Source organism: Empidonax traillii, unplaced genomic scaffold (assembly GCF_003031625.1).
Source record: "Empidonax traillii isolate 1590-97213 ecotype Southwest subspecies unplaced genomic scaffold, ASM303162v1 scaffold57:size2250009, whole genome shotgun sequence".
Lineage (NCBI taxonomy): Eukaryota > Metazoa > Chordata > Aves > Passeriformes > Tyrannidae > Empidonax > Empidonax traillii.
Genome location: NW_020955250.1, coordinates 1,206,975 through 1,228,623, shown reverse-complemented (window position 1 = coordinate 1,228,623; position 21,649 = coordinate 1,206,975). Strand labels below are relative to the sequence as shown.

General features: G+C 40.4%; 1 protein-coding gene across 2 annotated transcripts in view; it reads right to left on the bottom strand.

Moving 5' to 3' along the window:
* Positions 1 to 6,048: 6,048 nt before the first annotated feature.
* RALB (RAS like proto-oncogene B) overlaps positions 6,049 to 21,649 on the bottom strand; it is a 47,991-nt gene continuing 32,390 nt past the window's right edge. For both annotated transcript variants that reach the window (XM_027879740.1, XM_027879739.1), the window contains 4 exons: positions 14,341 to 14,497; positions 13,038 to 13,246; positions 10,093 to 10,270; positions 6,049 to 7,944 (listed from right to left, as the gene is read on the bottom strand). In XM_027879740.1, the coding sequence (XP_027735541.1) occupies positions 7,825 to 7,944; positions 10,093 to 10,270; positions 13,038 to 13,246; positions 14,341 to 14,454 (621 nt within the window). In that variant the 5' untranslated portion in view covers positions 14,455 to 14,497 and the 3' untranslated portion in view covers positions 6,049 to 7,824. The remainder of the gene's footprint in view (positions 7,945 to 10,092; positions 10,271 to 13,037; positions 13,247 to 14,340; positions 14,498 to 21,649) is intronic.

Below are 21,649 nucleotides of genomic sequence, written 5' to 3'. Positions count from 1 at the left end.
AGACAGACACTGGGACCACCAACAGGGGATCCTTATGCTTCAGCTTTTGAAATCCTTCAGATTCCTGCTGTGAAGGATGGTGACCCAGCGGAAATGGGGCTTAAAGTTGAGTGGTTTGCGTGTCCTGCCTCCACTCCTCTCCAAATGCCACAGTATTTTAAAATCTATGCCCCAGGTGCTGGAATCAGCATGCATAAGAACATCTTTGTTTTCACTGAAAAAAGTACTTCTGCCATCATTGTTGAAGAAAGCAAGCTTGCGAACGTGAAGCAAGGGTACTCAAAATGCTTGGAAACAAAAAGGCTATGAAAGAGAACTCCAAGTTCATTGTCTAAACCAAGTTCATTATTTCTAAACCAAATGCAGTTTTGGAGGCCTGACTTATGGTTTTTCAAGCTCCTGAGGCAAAGCTGCAAATGTGCCCTTTATTCCCACGCAGGAGAAGCTCTGCCTGCCCTCCTCCCTCCATACTGCTCAGGGAGGGAAAGAGGGAAAAAAAAGGCAAAGCAAAACAACTCAAGTAGGGAGTGTTACCCTCTGCTCCACAAGTGTTAACTGCACTACTGTCATCATTCAAATGGATTTACTGAAGGTATCACATAAGAAAGCTCTAACCTGGCTGCAAGAATAGGTGAATCACAAACTCTGCTGCTATTCTTCAGGTAGGAAGCAGTTTTCATTAGCAAAGTCTGAATCGTCCAGTTCTCCTAGTGCTCATAATCCTTCTGTGAATAGTTGTTCTTCCCACAGTGTGATTCATCTCCATTGTCCTGCACTCTTCAGAGCTGGAATGGGGCAGCCAACCATAGCTGGAGATGCAAGTGCCTGTCACCCAGTGGCCCTGCTCAGCACCTAATTGGAGCACAGTCACCAGGAGTGAAAGGAAAGAAGGGTTCACACGTTTCATTAAGCTGCCGGAACCCAAAGAGAACCAGGAATATCTGAAACCCCTTAAGCAGGCCTATACAGAAATAAAAACAGAGACCCCAGAGTGAAAGAGATTCTTCCACACCCATGACTAGGGCACTAACTAGAAGAATAGCTGTAATTAAAACCAAACACCTAGTCCACCCTGCAGGCATTTTTTCAGCGACCTAGTAGGTTTTGGTTTTCATAGCACCAGCTTCCAAGCAGAAAACAGCTTTAACTTCTGGTTTCTGAAGACTGTCACTCCAGGAAACGATTCTTCTGTCAGGGAAGTCTGTGTCTGACCAGGACCATCTCTCTCAGGTTCTCAACAGCCTTTCTAAAACTGAAAAGCCAAACGTTTAGGGGTAAAAAAAATTTCAGAATTTCTTGGGCAGTATTGCCATGATGGTTTTCATTTAGAAGCAAGAAAGAATTTCGCTATTTTTTCATATAATTACTCCTTCCCCCAGTCCACAGTTGTTTTCCTTGTTTACACATACAGAATTGTAATGCCATCATTTTGTGGGGAGTAATCATATTACAGAGCACTCTTAGAGACCACAGGTTGAAACACTCATCCAAACAGCAGGTTCAGTTTGTTGTATGTGTTTTCCTTTTTAAAACAAAAACAGAGCACTATTAAACAGTAGGGAGTAACTTTCCTTGTCTCTCCATGCTACATGTGTGCACAAGTTTGTCCTTGAATTCTAGTACTTGACCTATGAAGCCAATATGCATAAAACCTCCAATACCCTGAATGCTAGACTTTAAAAACAAACTCTATAAACTCTGATTATATCGAAAACATGATTCTGCCTCAAAGCCAAGTAACAAAGCTCATTGAAAGGAACTTACCGTAAACTCTGGAGATTAATCAGCTCTGTCAGGAAGGCAAGCGCAGAGCACATGATCCCAGTCTCACCTCAACATTTTACTTCCAAACCCCTTTGGGATTACAATGCTTAAGGGGCCATTTGCTGGTATATCCCCAGTAGATCCTATTCCCATAACAGACACTGAGTAGCTTGGGGGTGGGGAGGAAAGACTGAGGGCCCTGAGGGGGGAGAAAGGGGGGTGGGATCTCTGCTCCACCCCCAAATTAAGCCTTTATATTTCAAAGAAAGCCCAGCATCTGTAGTCACCCTTAGAAACAAAATGTTTTGTGAAGTACTCCACAGTCTCATGGAACAATAAGTATTCTTTCTGGCATGCAAATCAGTGCTCAGTGAGCAGAACAAACTTGCAATGCAAACTGGTTTAATGCCATAGAAAACGTAAATCCACCATCCTTATGAGAAACTGGGTGTTCTACTGCACAGAAGAATGTTTAGGCAAGATTTAACATTAGCATTTGCATGCAAAAGGAAAATTTAAATTTAGAACAAGGTCTCATACTGCATGAGAGAATCATACAGTGGAGTAACAAAACCAGAAGAATTTAGCTAGTGTGGATTTCTACATGTAAGTCAGGTGGCAGATAAATAGCAGTGACTTGTATGCTCATCTGAGCATTCTGAACAGCCCCTCTCCGTGGTAGAGCTTCTAACTCCTAAATCCACAAGATGGAGCCAGCAGTTCTCAGGAAGAGCTGACTGTTACATCCCAGGAACTGTAAGAGCACTTAGCTCACAGAACTACACTAAAGTGTTCTAGTTGGGCCACAACACAGGCAAGCACGAAGGCAGAAGCCAAGCTATATCGAGCAGTCATTCTCCAGCTTCATCCTGCTGCATCTAAAGGAAAGCCTGTTCCTTACAAACATCCACAGAGGATCAGAAGAAAAAAAAGTGCATTTCTGGGCTTTGAACACAGCTATAATACAAAGCTGTGCTCAGACCCTTCTCCTATCTGACACCTTCCATGCTACCCTTTCTCTGCCACAGAGTATTTTAAAAGTTACTTCCCTGGAAAGCAGAGCTACATAAACCACCATGGCAATCTGAAGCACAGGGCAAACACCAGACAAGCACCATGTTAACAAGATTATGTAAATTGATGTAGTCCTTGGCCAGAAGTCATCAGCTAGGCAATGTTCCACTTCCAACTTGCAAAGCAGTGGCAGCAGAAACTGCACCCCAAGCCTACTGTGAATCCCATTTCTCTGCCACTCCAAATTAAGTGGCATCAGGTTGCCCTGAGTCTCTCCTGAGCTATCCTGCCTCAGAGACATCTCAGCTTCTCTGCTGCAGTTCATTCATCACAACCCTACATGGAGAATGGAATCTGGCACACTCAGAAGACTAAGGACCAATTTTCCCATACAGCATTGCTTATTCTGTTATTTGAGCCACAAGACTCAAGAAAAGGGAAAGCAACTCCGTCATTTACACAGTTGATACAAGCTATCTGATCTAATTAGACTGTGGAAAATTAACTGTGAACGCATCAAACTACTATGTCAGTTCAGTCCCAAAAAACATGCATACCATTTCCAGAAAACCAATGATGAGCGTCTCAGTCACCTCCTCCTCTTCCTCTCTCTTCCCACAATCTGCAATTCAATCTTGTTATATATTTGATAGAAAGGTTAGTTCCAGACACTGAAAGTCAGTGGTTGGCTGGTTCAAGAATTTGGGGATTAGACATGCTTTTAGAATGCTGTAAAAATCAATAACAAACAAATTATGAAGCTCATTTTTTCTTTTTATTATCAATAGTAATACAAATCAGTTGTATTAGCATGATAATGAAAAGTGACCAGTTTTACAGACATTAGAAATGTTTGTGCAAGTTAGAGACAAAGCTCTGAAGCTACATAAGGAAAAAAATAAGAATTTACATCGTATAGTATAGCATACAGAGTTTAGAGGCAGTTTTATTAAGTCTTGCAATCACAATCCCTTTCTCTACGCTAAACCTCTCACTTGGTGTTAGAGATAACACCTTCCCCTCCCAAGAGGAACACCTGCCATTTCCATGAAGTGTGGAGATTACAGTGAAAATCAAAGCTTTTTTTGTTCCTCTTCCCTCCTTCTACCAACTATAAAGTCAACAGGAGGTGAACATTGCAACATATGCTTATAGCAATTAAGGAAAGTTTCTGTCTACACAAGCTCTGAGTTGAACTGATAAACAGTATCCTCTTTTTGAGCAAGAATTGATAGACCTGTTAGGCCCAAATACTGGGTTAATGCTTTGGAAAACTTAAAAAAAGAGATCCGAGTGAGCTTTTAGTTAGATGTATTTCCCCCCTACACTCCTCTCACTACATTCCAGATCGCAGCTTTGTACCTTAGACCTAAAGTATTCTTAAGCATTATACTTAAGCCAGGTAAGATTCAATCGGAACTTCAGATGCTTATAAACATGTTACTTAAGTTTAATGCCTAGTAAATGTATGCACACATCTTTCTCTTCATCAAGCCAAGTGCTCACCTAGAAATTGCAGTAAAGGTGGATTAGTCTGTATAGAACACGTGGCACACTTCATGCTGCATCTGTACTCTCACCTGGAGAGATGCTCCTCTAGACAAAAGAAGAGTCAAGTCTGCCATTGCACTCCTGCAGTTTAATCTGTTTTTTTTCATATAATGACTTAGCCCTTGTGATAACAGGGGCTCGTCTCAGATGTTTGCTCTGCTCAAATGAGAAGGAAAACGAGCACTTGAACGTCCACAGCTAAGCCACATATGGAAGATTGAACGTAGCAGTAAACAGTTCCCTGACTTTATGTTAAGCCATTATGCAAGAATAATACTTGAATGCTTAAGTGCAAGTGCATAGTCAAGTCTTGCATGACCTCCAGCTTCAAATATCCAGTTACTTGCCTACAGCCATGCTCCAGAATGATTTAAGAGCACAGTATACCAATGAAGTCTTGTTCTTTAACTACCCAACACGCAAACAGTTGCCTCAGCTACACACCATGGCTAGCAGGTAGCCACACACACCCCCTCTTGTCAAAGTCATCCTTATTTGAGGTACCTGTAGTTACTCGTTCCGATTAGAAGTGAAAGCTCCATTTACTCTGCTCACAGGAATCCCATTTTATCTCTGTGCCATTTTATACTCACTCCACTCAACCCACCTGATGTGATGTCCATGGATGTCCAGTGAAGCACACCTGGAAGCCATTTAAGGACCCTCAAGTCATATTGCCCCTATTTAGAAGGGCATACATTCAGGCACTTCCACTATAGGGGGTGGAGGCAACAGGATTCCAGTCCAGGGGACCCTTCCTGGTACAAGTCAGAAGGCTTGTTGCCCACTTTTACAAAGTCAGCAAGGTAGCTGCCTCGTTTATCCTGTTTTCAGCTGTAACTGGAAAGTTAAACTGAAGTTTGTCACGAGTACAGAAGAGGAATAGTGAAAAGCTGCTTTACTTAGTCTCCAGGCCTGGTTTTTCTGGAGCAGGTGACAAGCACAGAACACTGAAGAAATGCAGCACCAAGCCACGAAACAGCAAGCACCTTCTCCCAAGTCCATCTCAGTGGTGTAGCTTTATCAGTTGGAACAAAAAAAAGAAAAATAACCTGAGTGAGAACAGCACACGGACTGTAAGAACACTAGTGGGAGACTTGCTGTTCCAAGAAATTCATCTGTCCTATCAAATACTGTCAGGTACTTTAAGACTAAAAAGATCAAAGGCCAAGGCATGCAAGTCTCTTGAGCCAATACAGCTGAGCTGCTCATTGCGAGCTTTGCTGAGTTCATTATTCATACAGCAAGGACAGTTTATTCAGTTTTGTTAATGTTTTCCAATCTGCCTCGGAGGGGCTTGATCCAAATAAACTTGCAATATTAACTCAACTGTTGTTTATCCTTTAGGTTAATTAAGGACTTAAACCTTTAAGTCTCAACTAAAACCAAACCTAAGTGAGTTGCCTTCCTCTGGAAGAAGACATTCATTTGCTGTATGCACTCAAAATGGACTTTTGTCCATGGAAGTTCAAGAGGAAACTTTGATAGAAGTGTTACAGCTCCCAGTTTCCTATGAGGTGCTTCGGCTTTAGACACCGGTGACAGAGCTCAAGCGCAAGGTCTGCAAACCAGCAGGTTTCCAGCTTCTGCTTCAAAACAGTATTGTCAAGTTGGCAATTAATTACACTGCTCAAAGAGAAGCATTTCCAGAATTGGTTAACCATTCTTTCTGCCCATACAAGATAACAGTAACAGAGAAGGAATTTAATTTGACAAGAATGAAGATTACAGCACCTTTTATTTAGTACAGTTCCCCCAATCCATTGAGTTGCCTGACAAGTTGAACTAGTTATGGAAGACAGTGAGTTTGTGATAAGTCCCTGTGAAACCTCAGGCCAACGGAGGTTCTGATATCTACCACATCTTACTTTTTTCAAAGTTCAGAGATGGAATGCACAAAAGCAATCTAGTACATGTTAAAAAATGTTTTTCAACCTCAAATTACAACACTAAGTACTGAATAGTATTCACTACTCCTTCATCTCAGGAAGAAACACCATTTGTTAATTTAGTGCTGCAGTGTGCTTCATTGAACAACTTGGATTACTTTCACCAAGCCACTGTGTTTTGAGAATCCAGTTATAAGCAAAATACAGTCTGTACTTAAAGTCTCTCTACTCCTTCAAAGCAGAAGACAGCTACAATTCAGTGAGAGACTCTGCAATCAGAAGACTTACTTTTACATGGTGACAGAAGTGTTTTTTGGCAACTGCACTTAATTTAAAGCTCAGCTCAGTCAGCTGAGAATAGGACTTGCTAAGTACTGACTTTTCCATTTCTAGACTGTTTCTGATGAACAATACGTGACCACCATTGCATAACTGACAGCAAAACTCACCACGTGCTAGGTTGCTGTGCATCAGAAACACTACATATAAAATTAACAGTGAGTAATAGATGTGGCAACTGCTTAACTTCATTTGCTTTTTGACACCATACAACTCACTAGCCAGCTAATCATTGAGAGGTAGCATGTATGCCTCACCTATTCCAAGACATGATTGTGTGATGGGACCCATCCTTACTCAACATTGTTATCTTCAGCAAGACAAGAGACAGATGCAGATGTTCTCACTTTCCAACATTATCATCACAAGTGTTCCAAATAAACAAAACTGATTTAATCAACACTGATTTCCACAATTCCAGTACCAGGGAGAGGAAGGATGAGAGATGCAGAGCGTAATTGACTCTAGACACAATACATGAAAGAAACCAAGGACAGCATTTCAAGGAGATGGCGACATTATTCCTTTTGAAGAAAGGCTTATAGTCATCTTCTCATCCCATACCACTAATTTAAGGATGAGAAGACAGACCAGCAGGGAGTGCATATAGCCAGTATTTAAATATCAATTTTTGCATTGCCTAAATAAGTCTGAATTGAGTCCATAGGCTTGATTCATGAATGCTGTATTGACTAAACAGAACACAGGAGAAAGTTTATTTTGAGTTGACTGTCAACTGTCAGTTGCTATTTCTTACATGGAGTGTGGGGAGGAAGTCAGCAGATCTCAATGTAAGAAATATCAGTGACAACAGAAGATGGAGACTCAAACCCTTTACCAGGTGTCACATCTAGCCTTTCTGCAGTTTGCACCATCAAGGAGGGCAGCAACAGCGGGAAAGAGTGTTTGAACCTGAACAGCTGTGCTTGTTAAGGCCAGTAGAGGTTCAAGAGAAACACAGAGAAACATTAGAAGGAGTTAATACAAAAGTATATACTATGTAACCAAGCAGAAGGACTGTAGTTCTGAAACTGTTTCTAGTTTTGAAAGACACTGGGAAGAAGGAGCCCATTTCAGTTTAAGTAGACAAAGGTTTTGTTGGATACCAGAAATGGTTTCAAAGTTCTGTTTTCACATTTTGAAGGTGTGATATGCAAAGCAAAAGATAAAGGAGTCAATACAGACTTCCTTTCATGAATCCAGCCCTATATCCTTAGTGGTATATTATCCATGCCACCTGTAGATAGATATTTACAGTTCCCAAGCATCACAGTAAGCAACATCTTTCTTTAAAGCTTTTCTTGTTCTTGCCACTTTTCTTGCCATTCTTGTCTTTGTTTTCTGACATTTTCTTTGCTCTTATTTCTCTCATTAAATCAAAGAATACCTGGGAAAGAAAAATAAAGAGAGATTAAACAAGATCAGCCACCAGAAAGCAGATCAAAACTACTGTATTCAGCAGCAAATAAAGATGCAGGACCACACTGTACCCAATACAGCTGAAGTGAGTCTAGACACAGACCCCAGTGACAAACTCAACATCAGAATTATGTAGTATGTCAAGCAGGGCAAAAAAGTTGCACAATCTTACCAGGCTATCAAAAAAATTCAATAGGCCTGTTTTAAGAGCTTTCTATGAAATACCATTCTTGCACAAAAGCAGCATTCAGAGCTCATGAGAACATTTGTCTGTGCCTAGCAAACATTTAGAGGCAAATCACTCTTGTTAACTATGAAAAGCATTTAGTCCAGTCCCTTCCATGTAGTTACACACGCACTCTGTTTTAGTATTCTGCTTGGTTTATAATTACAAAGCTACAGCAGAGAAGTGACAGTGTCAAGTACAAAATATTTTCAGACTACGTTAGAAGAAAAATTCAGAGAAAGTCATGCTTTCTTTTCATGTTTCACTGTTGTTTTCTCCAAAATTCTAGCCGATTTCAGCCCTGTATGCCTGACATCTAGGTACATACCACTTCAGGTACAACAGCTGTTTTGCTGTAGTTATTGGGAAAAATGATTCTTAGGATTATAGAACAAGAGTTTAGTGTCACTCTATAGAATTAGGGTGCTTTGTTTTGTTTTCAAATGGGGAACTTTCAAGTCTTTGATACTTGGAAACAACACAGTGCCACTGATTAGAAATAGATTGTTTATCTTTCAAAACCCTAAAAGTTTTTTTTATTCTGCTGCTGTATTAATACACAATCCTCACAAAGACCAATACCTTGTCTTACTATACACAAAACCGCTCATATAGAGGATAACCAGTATGGCACACAAGCTGGGTAGTCAAGACCTATTACAGCAAGTCTAGATCACCCTGCTTAGATCACCTCTGGATCACACTGCAGACACACAGCTCCATTGCTGTTAATCCCAACTGAACAGAAAGACAGTTTAAGTACAAAACAGGCTTGGCATTTGCTAGTAATATTAGATAGACTTGCTTTTGCCTGTGAGCTAAGTATTCATGTTTTACTATATCCCTCATCTTATGCAACTGATTGTGACTTGCTAGTAACATTCTGCAAGTCAAAACGGTTCTACAGTTCTTTACCAAAACTCAGGTTGTGCCACGTCCACGTATAACCAAAAGATCTCAATTCAAGAGTTTCATATACACAGTTTTAATGAGAGAAGGAGTTCTTATTAGTAACTTGTGCACCAACAGCATTTCCATAAGTGAACTAATATAGACTAGAAGAACAGGGAGCTGTTTAGGAGAACTTAAGAGTACAGCTAGCTGTAAGAGTTTTTTATCCAAAGAGAAAACTGCTTAAAATTTGTAATTTTTAAAGAAATGCATATTATCAAGACACCTTTGGAGTTCTTAGGGTGCACAACAGTAATTTCAGATTATCTTCTATGGACACGTGAAGTAAAAAGGCACCTTTTTCTTCAAGAAGCCCACCCTACGCACAAAACCAAGGGGATGACTGAAACTTACTTTTCCCCCTCTACTGGACAAATACTCTATTAGTCATAATTCATCTGTCCTCTGGAATAGCCCAGCACCACTGTTTATGCAAGAAACAAGCCACAGAAGAATGGAAAAATATTAATCCTATATCAGCAAGGACAAGTCAAAACAGGATAGAGACACAGTAAGAAGAGTTCTCACAATTCAAAGTAGTCTTGGCAGAAAACAAGTCTTTAAGATTAACCACCCATAGCTTTATGGGGAAGTGGGGACAATTTTTAAGTGTCCTTAGCTTGTTATTTATTGGTGTTATAAACGAAATAACCATACTTCAGGGAATCCTCAGAACTGTTTACCCTCTGTATTATTGAAAAGCTATTGGTTCTGGTACAAACAGCTAAAACAAGACAATAGCATTACCTTGTTCCAGATCTCAGGTTCCTCTAAGCTAGATATTTGGTTAAGTATACACATTCCAGTAAATTCAATGATTTTTTTTTTTCTGTAAACTAGGCTTTCAGATGCCAAACTGTGGATTTGCTCTTGTCCCAGAAAGAATCAGATACTAAACAAGCAGTAATGCTCTAATTGAACGCATGTCATTCGTCTTACCTTATCTACATTCGCTCTAGTTTTGGCAGAGGTTTCTACGTACTGCACACCCCATTCCTCTGCTTTACTTCTGGCCTCTTCTACAGGCACTTGTCTGCGCTCTTCCAAGTCAGATTTGTTTCCCACTACCAGTAAAGGAATTTTATCCTCTTCAGCCTTCACACGCAGGATCTGTTCCCTAATGCATCAGGTATTCAAAATAAAAACATCTGTGTTAATAGGAGCAACAAAACTCGCACACTTACCAGGAGTGGCTCAAGTGGTCTGCACATTAATAGTGCCTACAACACAGCATTTCCCAAAAGCTGGACACACACTTTAAAATTATTCCAAGGTTAACATACTAATGCTATGGGCTTTACACTACTGAAAGCCTAACACTTCGAGGAAGGCAGTTTAACCATTTAGTTAGTGAGTAATCAGGCTCTAATAAGGAAGAACTGTGAAGCAGAAGAGTTACTGGCAATAGGAGCTCATATTTGAATGAGGAAAAGAGTATACAAGTGCCATGTCTGCCAAATTCCACCTTGGCATTCAGTCATCATCTTCAGTTCACAGTCTGCATCACATCTCAGTATAGGTCTGGGCAACATAAAGTCTTTGCCAAGGCAATAGGTTGGGAACAGCCTAAGTAGCTGGCAGAGATAATTCCTAAAATGGGTACCTAAACTCTACACAGAGACGAGAGTGTTACTATGTAGTGCTGAACTAAAGTACTAGCAAACCTTCCTGCATTAAAGACTCCAAGAAGATATTTGAACCATCAGCCTTAATCTTGCTATCCTCTGTCATGCTAAGAGGCCTTATCAGCATCCAGGAAAGGAGATGGAGTGATGTTGCATACCAGTCTAAGTCTGTGCTATTACTGGAGTAAAACACAGGTTGAGACCAGACTGACATGTGCTGCTGTCCATCTAGGATGCCGGGAAACTCTACCAGTCTACAGCTATTTTTAGATGGCTTCATTTTGTTATGAATGAGAGCCAAACTAGGCATGAGCGTGGTGCTACACCCTCCAACCCCGCTGAGCTACCATACCGCTTCAGATGCCTGCATTTTCCATCCACAAAATAACAATGTATGGAGAGCACATGAGACTCTAAAATAGCATTAATACTGGAGCAGACAATCTGCTCTTGCATTCAACTGCACTTTCACAAATTTTCAGATTACAGAGGCACTGAAAGCAAACACTGAATGCATCACATCAGAAGGAAAGCTAGGGTTTAAAAACAAGACCATAGTTTGTTCAGTATTCAATTTTTTCATAGTTTTAGAATTCTGGAAGTTAAAGGATCAATAATAGCAATGTGCAGTTTGGCCTGTGATGCTGGTGACTCATACTACCCATTCCCCACTCCTTCCTGGGTATGTCAGCCTAGCTAAGTATTTTATTTAACTAATTTCACTATTTAGTTACTTCTGAATCACTGAAAAGTAGGAGATTCTGCATCTCAAAGCTTTTAGGTCCTTCTTGCTCATCTTTAGGACTAGCATTGCTTTTCAATGTTTTGTTGTGCTGGAATCTTGAACTAATACACAGTTACTCTAGTTACGGAAGTCTGAGAAAAACCAAACTGCCAAGACAAACACTCCTACTCTTTTTCATTCAAAGCCCTAAGCCTTGGGTTTAACCTTATATTTCACTTAGGCACACAAGCCAAAACCCAAGGTGGGTGCTTCCAAGTGTCACATTTTCCTTCTGTTCTTTGAGTGTTACCTGATCTTTTCCTCCATCTTACACTAGGAAGAGTCACAGTACTCAGTTCTGCAGTTCTACAGCAGTTCAACTCTTGGCTTCTTTCAGTGCACCAATTAGAGCAAACTGAGCAGAACTGCTTTGCTTATGTGCCCCATGACTGTCGGCCTTCTGAAGCTGAGCAAAGTCACAGAAGTACTATGTGACGAAGGAACACTATTTTTATACCTCTGAAAAGATTTTGTGGTCTTCTAGTACTGTTGGAACAGTGTAATATGTTAAGAATCTGGACTGAAGTCCTGGAGTGCAAGGGGAGTTTGCCATTACTTTATGAAAAACCTAGTTAGGTGTCTACCTTAGTTCCAGCACTTGCATTACCAATTAGTATCTGTTAACCTTGTAGCACTGAAACAAAGGGAACATAAGGCAGACTGACAGGAAGCTTTTATTTTGGCAAACATAAGGAACCCATAACACTTTCCCTATGTTTTGGGAAGTTTTCCTTCAAGTTATACAGCTGTCCTAGGTAAACTCCAGATTACCTTCTACACTGAAGTATTATCAAATAAGAGTTAGAACACTTGCCCTGAAGAACCTGGCTACATGAATTCTAAAACAGAACAATGATTTAAATCCCCACACTACATAAGTAGTTTCTGTGCTCAATCTGGTGTCAATTTTTACATTAGAACTGCTAATCTCAAGAACAAAAATGGAAATGCCTACTACTACCGTGCATCTTTCTAGGAATACGTCTGCCTACAATAGCACATCTTGGCTGCCAACCCTTGTTTGGCACCAATCCATACCTGAGAGTGGAGGCTAATCCTTCCTTTCCTTAGAGCACCTGCTTCTAACAGTAAGCAATACAGAGTCTGAAACCTGGCCAAAAGACAGACTTAATTCCAGAAGTACTGCTCTAAGATAATTAAACTTCACATCCATGAAGACTGAAAATTGGCTTGAATATGCCTGTTTTAGGAGTCCAAGAATCTGTTACTTGCCTGAAGTTGCTGCTGGCATAATGTACTCATAAGTTGTAGGCATGACAACAACTAGAGCCAGAGGCTGAATACTGTGGTTTAGGTTACCAGTTACTGAGAGTCATATGGTCAGGTGTCACTTTTATTGACCAAACGGTAACAGACAAAGGATAAAGAGCTGTAGTTTTTAAGCAGAGTTGTCAGAGTAACACAGGAACCAGATAGCAACAGGGAAAACCCTGCCTGGAAGAGAAACTACTTACCGAAACTCTGCTGTTGCTGTGAAGGATTCATGCTCTGTTATTGAAAAGACTAGAAGAAACCCTTCCCCGCTGCGGAAATAGTTATCTCTGATAGCTGCATAATCCTCCTGTCCTGCTGTGTCCAGAATGTCTATCTGAACTTCTTCACCATCCAAAACTACTTTCTTTCTATAGCTGTCAGCCTTGGTAGGTTCATAGTCTTCTACAAACTGAGGGTGATAAGAAAAGGATTAGTGTTTAGAATTACTGTCAAACAGTCTCAGTAGTTGTCCATATCCCTTCTTTCACTTCAGTGACACTTTTTTTTTTTTTTAGTTTTACTATAAAAAGCAAATTATTTAAGCACTTAATACATCAAAGAGCCAGTTTGCCAAGTCAAGAGAAACTTGCTACACAAAACACTGTTCACCAACTTTGGTACAATTTAAGCGCAGAGATGCAGTGTAAATTATCAGTAATCTGCTGGCATTATCTAGATCTCACACTTCAGGAAAATGCATCTGAACGTATTTCAGGTACAGGTGTCTGAAGCTTTAACAGGTGTATATGAGAGCATCCAGCTGTTGAAAACAAAAACCTGCTCCATAATTGCACAGGCACCTACTTTAGTCCACTCAATATTGATCACTCCCACAAAGCCACTGCCAGTTCAACTTGTAGTTCTGTGCTGACAGCACACATCCAACATAGGCTCCTTACCTCTCGACCTCCCTTCTCTCAGCCTCAGAGTATAAGAGGCTGTGCCACGAGCCCAGTCAAGCTGTCTGGCCTTCATTATTGACTACATTACCTGTTCAGATACTCACATCACTGTAGTATGTGTGAACACCCATAGATAAATGCTAGCTTTTGGATTACAGGATCATGTATTCCTTCACATACTAGTCTGAGCTGTCTAATCTAGTTCCCTGCACACCAGTATGGTAGAATTCATGCTATGAACATGAGTACTTCACCACCAGGCTCGGAACGAGCTACAATGTTTACTTCTGATTTCAGTCTTAACAGACCTAAAAGTAACGGCAACAAAATTAAAGTTCAACTCCAGCTGCTTCTCTACATGCAGACAAGAACCTGCATGTTATGCATGGTTTCCGTAGACTGTACTTTCATTAATAAGCAACAATTTTGTCACCTTTAGCCAAAGATGTTCCCAGAGGGCATATTTCCTACATTGCTACCTGCCAGTCAGGTCATCAGGTCTTTTGCTAATTACATTTAGTTCCCCTTTCCGACTAAAAAAAAAAACTTAGTAAACTGTATGAAATTTGTGCTTTATTGAAGCTGAACCAACATTACTTACCTCATCATACATAAACTGAAGTGTGAGTGCAGATTTGCCCACACCTCCACTGCCAACCATAATTACTTTATGGAGGGCCAAGGAACTCTGGTTCTTGCTCTTGCTGGCAGCCATTGTCCTGCTTGCCACAGATCAAGTGCCAGGCAACCAATTAGATCTGCAGACAGAAGAAACACAGTAGCCATCCGTGACACTGGTGACATTGTGGTAACATGCTGGTAAAGTGTTTCACTAGTGCTGAAAGACCAGATTAAAACCCTGCCCAGCAAGTTTACAGAATGGGCGCTGGCAAGCAAAACATGTCTAAAGGACAAGGCAAGCAAAACATGTTTAAAGGACAAGGCATTAGAACAAAAACCTTCTATTTTTGACAACAGTACAATTAATAAAAGTGCCAAAGGTTTCTAACAAGCCACTCCTATTCGTAAGCCCATCCTACAAGACTACTGTCTAGAGCAGTTTCCAAGGAAAACCCCACTTTCTCAAACAACGTGAAATTAAGCAGTTTTTATTGTTCTCGTTTTAAGGCTTTACACCTTTCCAAAATATTTCTTTAATGTTGATACAGTTATACCTTAGATCTGCTTATAGGTAGAAATCTGTCTTTTGATCTCCTCCCTATGTAGGCTCAGAAAAAAGCAGAGATACACAGCAAATTGGCAGGAACAAGTTGAAGAAAGTCTTATGACAAGGCATTAGCATTTATTTTACAATCTTCCTGCCTTTTGATGCTGCAAATCTAATTTGCTTTGAGGGGAAAAAAAAATTCTTGCTTTACTACAAGAAATTCTCAGTTCCTATTCTTCTCCTAATGTTGCAAAGCCATAAAGGAGCAAGCTTCAATAAACAAGCCCTAGCTAACAAGCCTTTGTTTGTGTGTTATGCAAGCCTAGTAATTAAGTGCTGGAGACTTCTTAAAAATAATACTGCCCTTTTTTGTTTGTTTGTTTTTTTTAAGAGTAGCTGGACACAGTAGTTGTACCAGAAGCACAAGCAGTAGCTGCCACACTGATTAGCACAGAGCAGCATCTCTATGGACAGCACATGGAGGATAAAAGCAGAAGCAACTGAAACAAAAAGATGTGACCAGTCAGGACTCCCACATAGAAAAAATCCCCTAATGTGAATATTTCAGACACATCATGGCATAAGGGAAATTCTGGGGTGTCCTCAGAGAACAACAAAGGACCCCAGCTGTTCATCTCCTGGTGGAGTGTTGCGAGGAGACCAGCAGACTGTTCAGAAAACACTGCTGTAGCAAGTGGCTACATCAGCCTTGATTTACAGCTGCCCACTTTAATCCAGAAGCACAGAAATGATGAGCCTACCAGGATTCTCAAAGTAAGACACTGGAACTGCCACACCAACACTATCTAGTTCTACTGTACGGAAATATAAAGCCTACAGTAGAAGTTATTGAGTATTCCATTGGAAAAAACTTCATGGCAACCAGCTGCCCTAAACAAAATTAACCAGAGACTAAGGGATCATACAAACATACCATAAGACTATTTAGCCTGGAAAGGGACCTTTGGATGCTGTCCAGTCCAAACTTCCCCCTTAAAGCAGTTTGCTCCAAGCAACCAAGTTCATGTGCCCTGTCTTTTGAGCCTGACAATTGCATGGCCAGCCTGACAACTTCCCCAGGGTACACTGATGGTGATGATTTTTTTCCCCCCTTGTCATGACTTGATGTTCTGAAAAGCAACAAATCAAACTAAGTTCTCATTGACTACTGCATACAAGAACAAACATGCCCACAATCAAGAATTGCCCTCAGGACACAATTTTCAAACATCTGAGCAGCAGTATTTTTCCATGCAGAGCTTTTTACTCACACCTGTTTGCTACATACATTTAGTACAGTAATGCAAATTAATCATCTTTAAAGGTTCATTCAGTGCTAAACATTGGTAAGTGAGGACAGATATTTTACCCTGGTAATCTTCTCTATTATGTTATATATCAGCTCCCTCATCCAGGACACTCCTTAGTACAGAAATAGGATGTAACAACTCCTACTTCTCCATAGGTTTTCCCTGTACAGCGCAAAACCACATTTGTTGGGGACAGTGAAATCAGCTTTTGGACAGACATTCTAAATCAGAAGAAGATTGCAAGATTGATTTTTAATTCTTAGTCACCAGAGAGGAAAAGAATAGAGCTCCCTGCCACAGAAATGTGGGAAAACTGGAAGAAAACAACAAGCAGGATCTGAACTCCAGAAGTTGTTGCTGAAAGGCTTGTTTTGCCTATGGTCCACAAAGTAAACTAGAATTCAGCTTTCTTGCACATACACACTTAAGACCTAAGAGCTACAGATTGACCACACAATCAGATAGTTTGGGGACTTTCTGTGTTCCCAAAATAACACAGCTTGCTCTTGGTACGTTGTAGAGAATTCTGTTTTGTCCTAGTTCAAGAGTAGTCTGTTCTGACAGTAGTAGTCAAGCTGCTTTCTGGAGAAGCCAAGTGACCCTTAGCTGCTTCTCAGTGTAATTGTGACTGATTTTAACCTGTGAATGTTCCTTTAACAAGCATCCTATTAATTGTTGTAACTGTTGTGCTACCTAACACAAAGCTTTCAAGTTAAACATTTTTCTGTCATCACAAACTTAGGAATATATAATAAGCAGCAGAACTAAGTCCACTGTGCTATGCAAGAGCAATAAAGAGACTATTTAATAACAGCCAAGAGAGAAGATGGCAAATTTCTCCCTCCTGTCAACACAAATACCACATCTTTATCTGGTCATAATAAAAGAATAGCTGCCTTTTAGATAAAATACTCACAAACTTGATTTAGTACAAGCTCATCATAGAGGTAAGTGAAGAGAATATTTAAATGCTTCCTTTGCCATCCTGCCACAACTGGTCAGTAGCAACTGCAAGGTCTTACAGTATTACTCGGCTTGTAATCAAAGCATACTGTTAAACAAAACCCATCCAGTAGCAGACAAATTTACAGTTCAATTGCATCTAAAGCTCTTAAAGACCAAGGTACTTGATCTTCCCTGCAGAGCTGTCACAAAGGCCACTTGAATCTTTCAGAGCATCAGGACTACATGAACCCTCTGAGTGCAGGAGGACACTCACAACACAGTTCCGATGCTGAACACACTCAGTAAGGCCCCAGACGCTTCACACAAAGCGTCTCTTCTTCGGTGGAACCATAGAGAGTGTGGCCCCCTCCAGCCCCAGTGTAGCCAGGCAGTACAGGGGACAAGGCAAGGCTGGAGCAGTGACATAGGACTGATACAGGCAGTGTCAGTGCAGAAGGACCAGTGCTTGCAGGACAACAGGCTGATAGCGCACCACTGGTTCAGAAAGGGGCACGGTGAGATTTTAATAGGAATACTCTAATAGAACAAGAGAAGGCATTGGAGCAAACTGTTTGTTTACTTGTATTTTCACCTCTGTAGCCCAAGAAACAGTTTACACACCATGGTTCAAAGTTCACAACTAACAATTCCTTGAGGTTAAAAAAAAAAAATATGTTAACAGAAGTGGAAGCTCTTTCCTCAGCCATCTCTGAGTAAGGAGGATGAATTTTCTTCCTATTCTGCAGATTAAATATCCTTGAGACAACCAAGACACCGACAGCAACTCATCTGTTCACAGAAAAGCATTTGTTGGGAAATTCTACCACCGAAAATGCAGCAGTGTCTAGAAGAATCTGTAACGACAGCAGTTGTTTTAAAATATTACTCCATTCCCTTCAGTTGAAGGGAATGTAAATTTCAGGCAAACAGTCTTAATACACCTGCCGAAGAGCTCACTCTGAACAAGTGTCCAGACAAAACACCCTGTGCTGTGCTAAGTATCCCTCATCTCCCACATTGCTTTTTACTTGTTGTTTGGGTATGGTTTATTTCCAGCAAGATTTACCCTCCTCTGACAGGAAGAGAAGCAATCCAGTCTATGGCAGTAGGTCAATCTATTTACTTTCCATCTGTCATTTTACCCTCAAGTTTAATGACACCATGTTGAACTTCATAAGCTGTCATAAGCTAAAAAAAAACAAAAAAACAAAAAAACAAAAAAAAAACAAACAAAAAAAAAAAACCCCTGACCTTCTGAAAGATTGTTGGGGTTTTTTTGAGGGGAAGGGAGCAGAGGGTGGGGGGTTTCTTCTGGTTATGGTTCATCCTGCTTTGAAGTAAAGTGCTAGACAGACACTATGTCAGAGAATAAACTTTTTCAGGCAGTCTTTCATCTTGAAGAAATCAGAAGTAATTACCTACTTGATCTGTTTTAAAAAATAAGGATTAAGCCATTGACTTGATAACTCTACACTTATTTTATAACAGGTAACACAAAGCCCTATACACAATAGGAGCGTTGTGATGCTAGTGTGAAAGATGCTCTTCAGACCAAGAAAGGAAGGTTACATCAGCCACAGGCTGCCCACATGAAGCAGAGCAGGATCTACAAATCAAACCAGAAGAGTTACTAATCAGCTGTTTTGATTTAAACTTCTGAAGATCTGTTCTTGGCCACAGGACTAATCAAACCATGCCATCTCCATCGTAAGATATCTAACCCCAAGAGCTCAGCAATTATTTCAGCCTTCCCTTGTCTTATCTGTTTAGATCATAACTTCTCCAGGTTAACTAAGGCCCCCTGCACAATGTTGTGTCATTCTTGGCTGGTCCGCTGAAACTGAGCACTTCAAGGCAATTGTTTATAAACATCTTAAACTCCTTTCAAACTGCTTTTTCTCCACCCTCTCCTCAACATAAACAGTTAAACTGCTCTGAACACAGTTTACAAACAGAACTGGTTTACCTAACACCAAGACTCAAAGGCTATTACTGAATAACTCCACAGATTTCAAACACACCACACTTTAACATCGCTTTTTGCTTCACGTGCATTTTAAGACTCCACAGTTGTACATCACTTAAAGGAAAAAGCACTTGTCACTTCACAAGAAAGGAGCCTATTCTGCAACAGCCCATGCAAATACACAGGAAAAAAAAAACAAGAGAAGCATCACTAAGGCTACGTGTTTTCAAATAAATTCTGTTACTAAATAAATAAAAAAAATTCTAGGCCCCTCCGAAGGCTTCAATTGGAATTGCTTCCAGTTCTTCCATTCAGCTTGAGATTTAAAACTGAAATAAAGCTCTAATCTCAAAATTGCTGAGATCAGCCCTTGTTCTCTTGCTGTGCAGCTGATATCTTTGGACATTTCTTTTCATTGCTATCCTGCTACTGAAAGCAGCCATTCTTTGGATTTTAAAACAGGATTCTAGAAACCCTTAGCCCAATAGCTTGACAGAGAAGCTTTGTTAAACCCTTCAGATACCTACTTTTAAAGGAAAATCTGGGTCTTCAACCTATTATAAAGACTTAAATATGATGTCATCAAAAGCAAGCACAGAAAGAACAAGGTTTTGCAACAGTATTTTAGTGATCCTCATTTATCAGAATACGAATTAGAGGATTTGAAGTGTTTGGTTCTGTGATAGGCCCAAAAGAATGCAGTAACAGAAATTCCCTGAATCACAAAACTAATTAACAATCTCACTGAGCTATGAACTGTGAGAGCTCCTCAGCTGTTCTGAGGTTATCCAGAAAATACTGAAGTACTGAAATTCCATTAGCTTTCAATGGACTGTAAATGCTCCAACTGGTAATTCAACTAAAAAAAAAAAAAAATGAGATTAAGAGGCATATTTCATGCAACTGAAAATTTTAGGATATGCAGGCTGAAAAATTTAAAATGCTACTCTATTGTCTCTTGCTGTGCTAGTATTTTACCTCTTGGCATATATCCAGTAATTGGTTTTGAAGCAAAACAGAGACCGTGATGTGCCTGGTAGAAATTCCTGCTTGGGATATCCTTGTATCCTTCCCCACATACTGCTGGATCTTTCTACCTTCTCAGTTGAGATTACAGATTTTTCTGGATCAAGGAATTCATTCAGTTTGAGATGCCTTGCAGAGCACGCTGGGACAGCAGTTTCACAGTCTCCATTTATATCACCCAATGCTGCTCTCACCATGCCCTCTCCCTCAGCCCCCTGTCCCTTGCCCCTGGCTGTTCAGGCCCATCTCCTGCAGGAGGGCAAAGCTGACTGGGCCTGCCAGTCACATCTGCAAGGCCACGTTGCCTTAGTGGTGATGTGAAGAAAGAAAAGCAGTTTGTACAACTGAGGTCAAAGAAGAGGGAACTAAAGCAGCCAAAAGGTGACTTATCTTGCTGTCGAAATGGGGCGGTTCCCTGATCCTGTTCTCTTTACACTCCTCAGAAAAGGGTGCTGGCACAGCCACCACCTCCTGCAGTGTCCAGGCTGAGCACTGGAGTGAAACCCAAGCCTGAGATTTGTTTTTGGTAATTAGGCATTTTCTCTACCTAAGATCTACCAGTAGACTTGCAATTGCAAAGCTAAGGGCACTGAACAGGAAGCTCAAAATGGATTTTGAAAACATAAGGCTTTATAATACCAGTAGGAAAAGTAAGAATTTAAAGCAAGGAACTACTTTACTCTGTACACGTACTCTTTATATAGGTCAGATCCTTGTTCAAAGTGGTAACAGCCATACACAGGAAAAAAAACACAGAATAAATACATTTACTTCATACATTGAAAGTTACAATTCACAATGTAGCTGCAAGTTAGTTTCAATCAATTATTATTAGGTTACTAATCCCACCTAAAACTCCCTGAATTGTGTGTACATTTACAGACACTGGCTGTCACAACTACATTCTAGAAGCAACTATTACATTGCTAATTAACAGACAGAAGAAGCAAGATCAAGCCTAGTAAGTTCACTACGTTACAGCAGTTTACGGTTAAACCAGAACTTGAAGCCAGATCAAGATTATTCTCTATTTCCTACAAGTCTGGGAAAAGGATAAGCACAGATTGAGAAACCGTTTTAATTCAGAAATCTATTTCATCAAATTAACGAGATGGAGTATTAGTTTCCATAGCAAGAAAGACTGCAGACTGTAAGATGATCTTGTAATGAAGGAGAGTCCCAAAGACTTGCTCATCTGGAACACAGTATAGGCAGTATAAAAGCAGTATTTCTAATATAGTTGTGATCATAAGTCCTTTCTGCATGCATGAAAAGGACCCAGAAATCACACTAAAATATCACAAACTATCAACAGCATCAGCCACTGGATGCCAGCCAATTCAGACTAAGAATACCTACTAGTGATCCTGGCCTCCACACTATATCTTACTTTTCACTATTCCACACATCTGCATGCAAAGCCATCTTCAGCTCTCTACTTAGATTTAACTTGCTTAATAAGATCAAGTGGTCTTTAGAAGAGTGGGCTCACTAC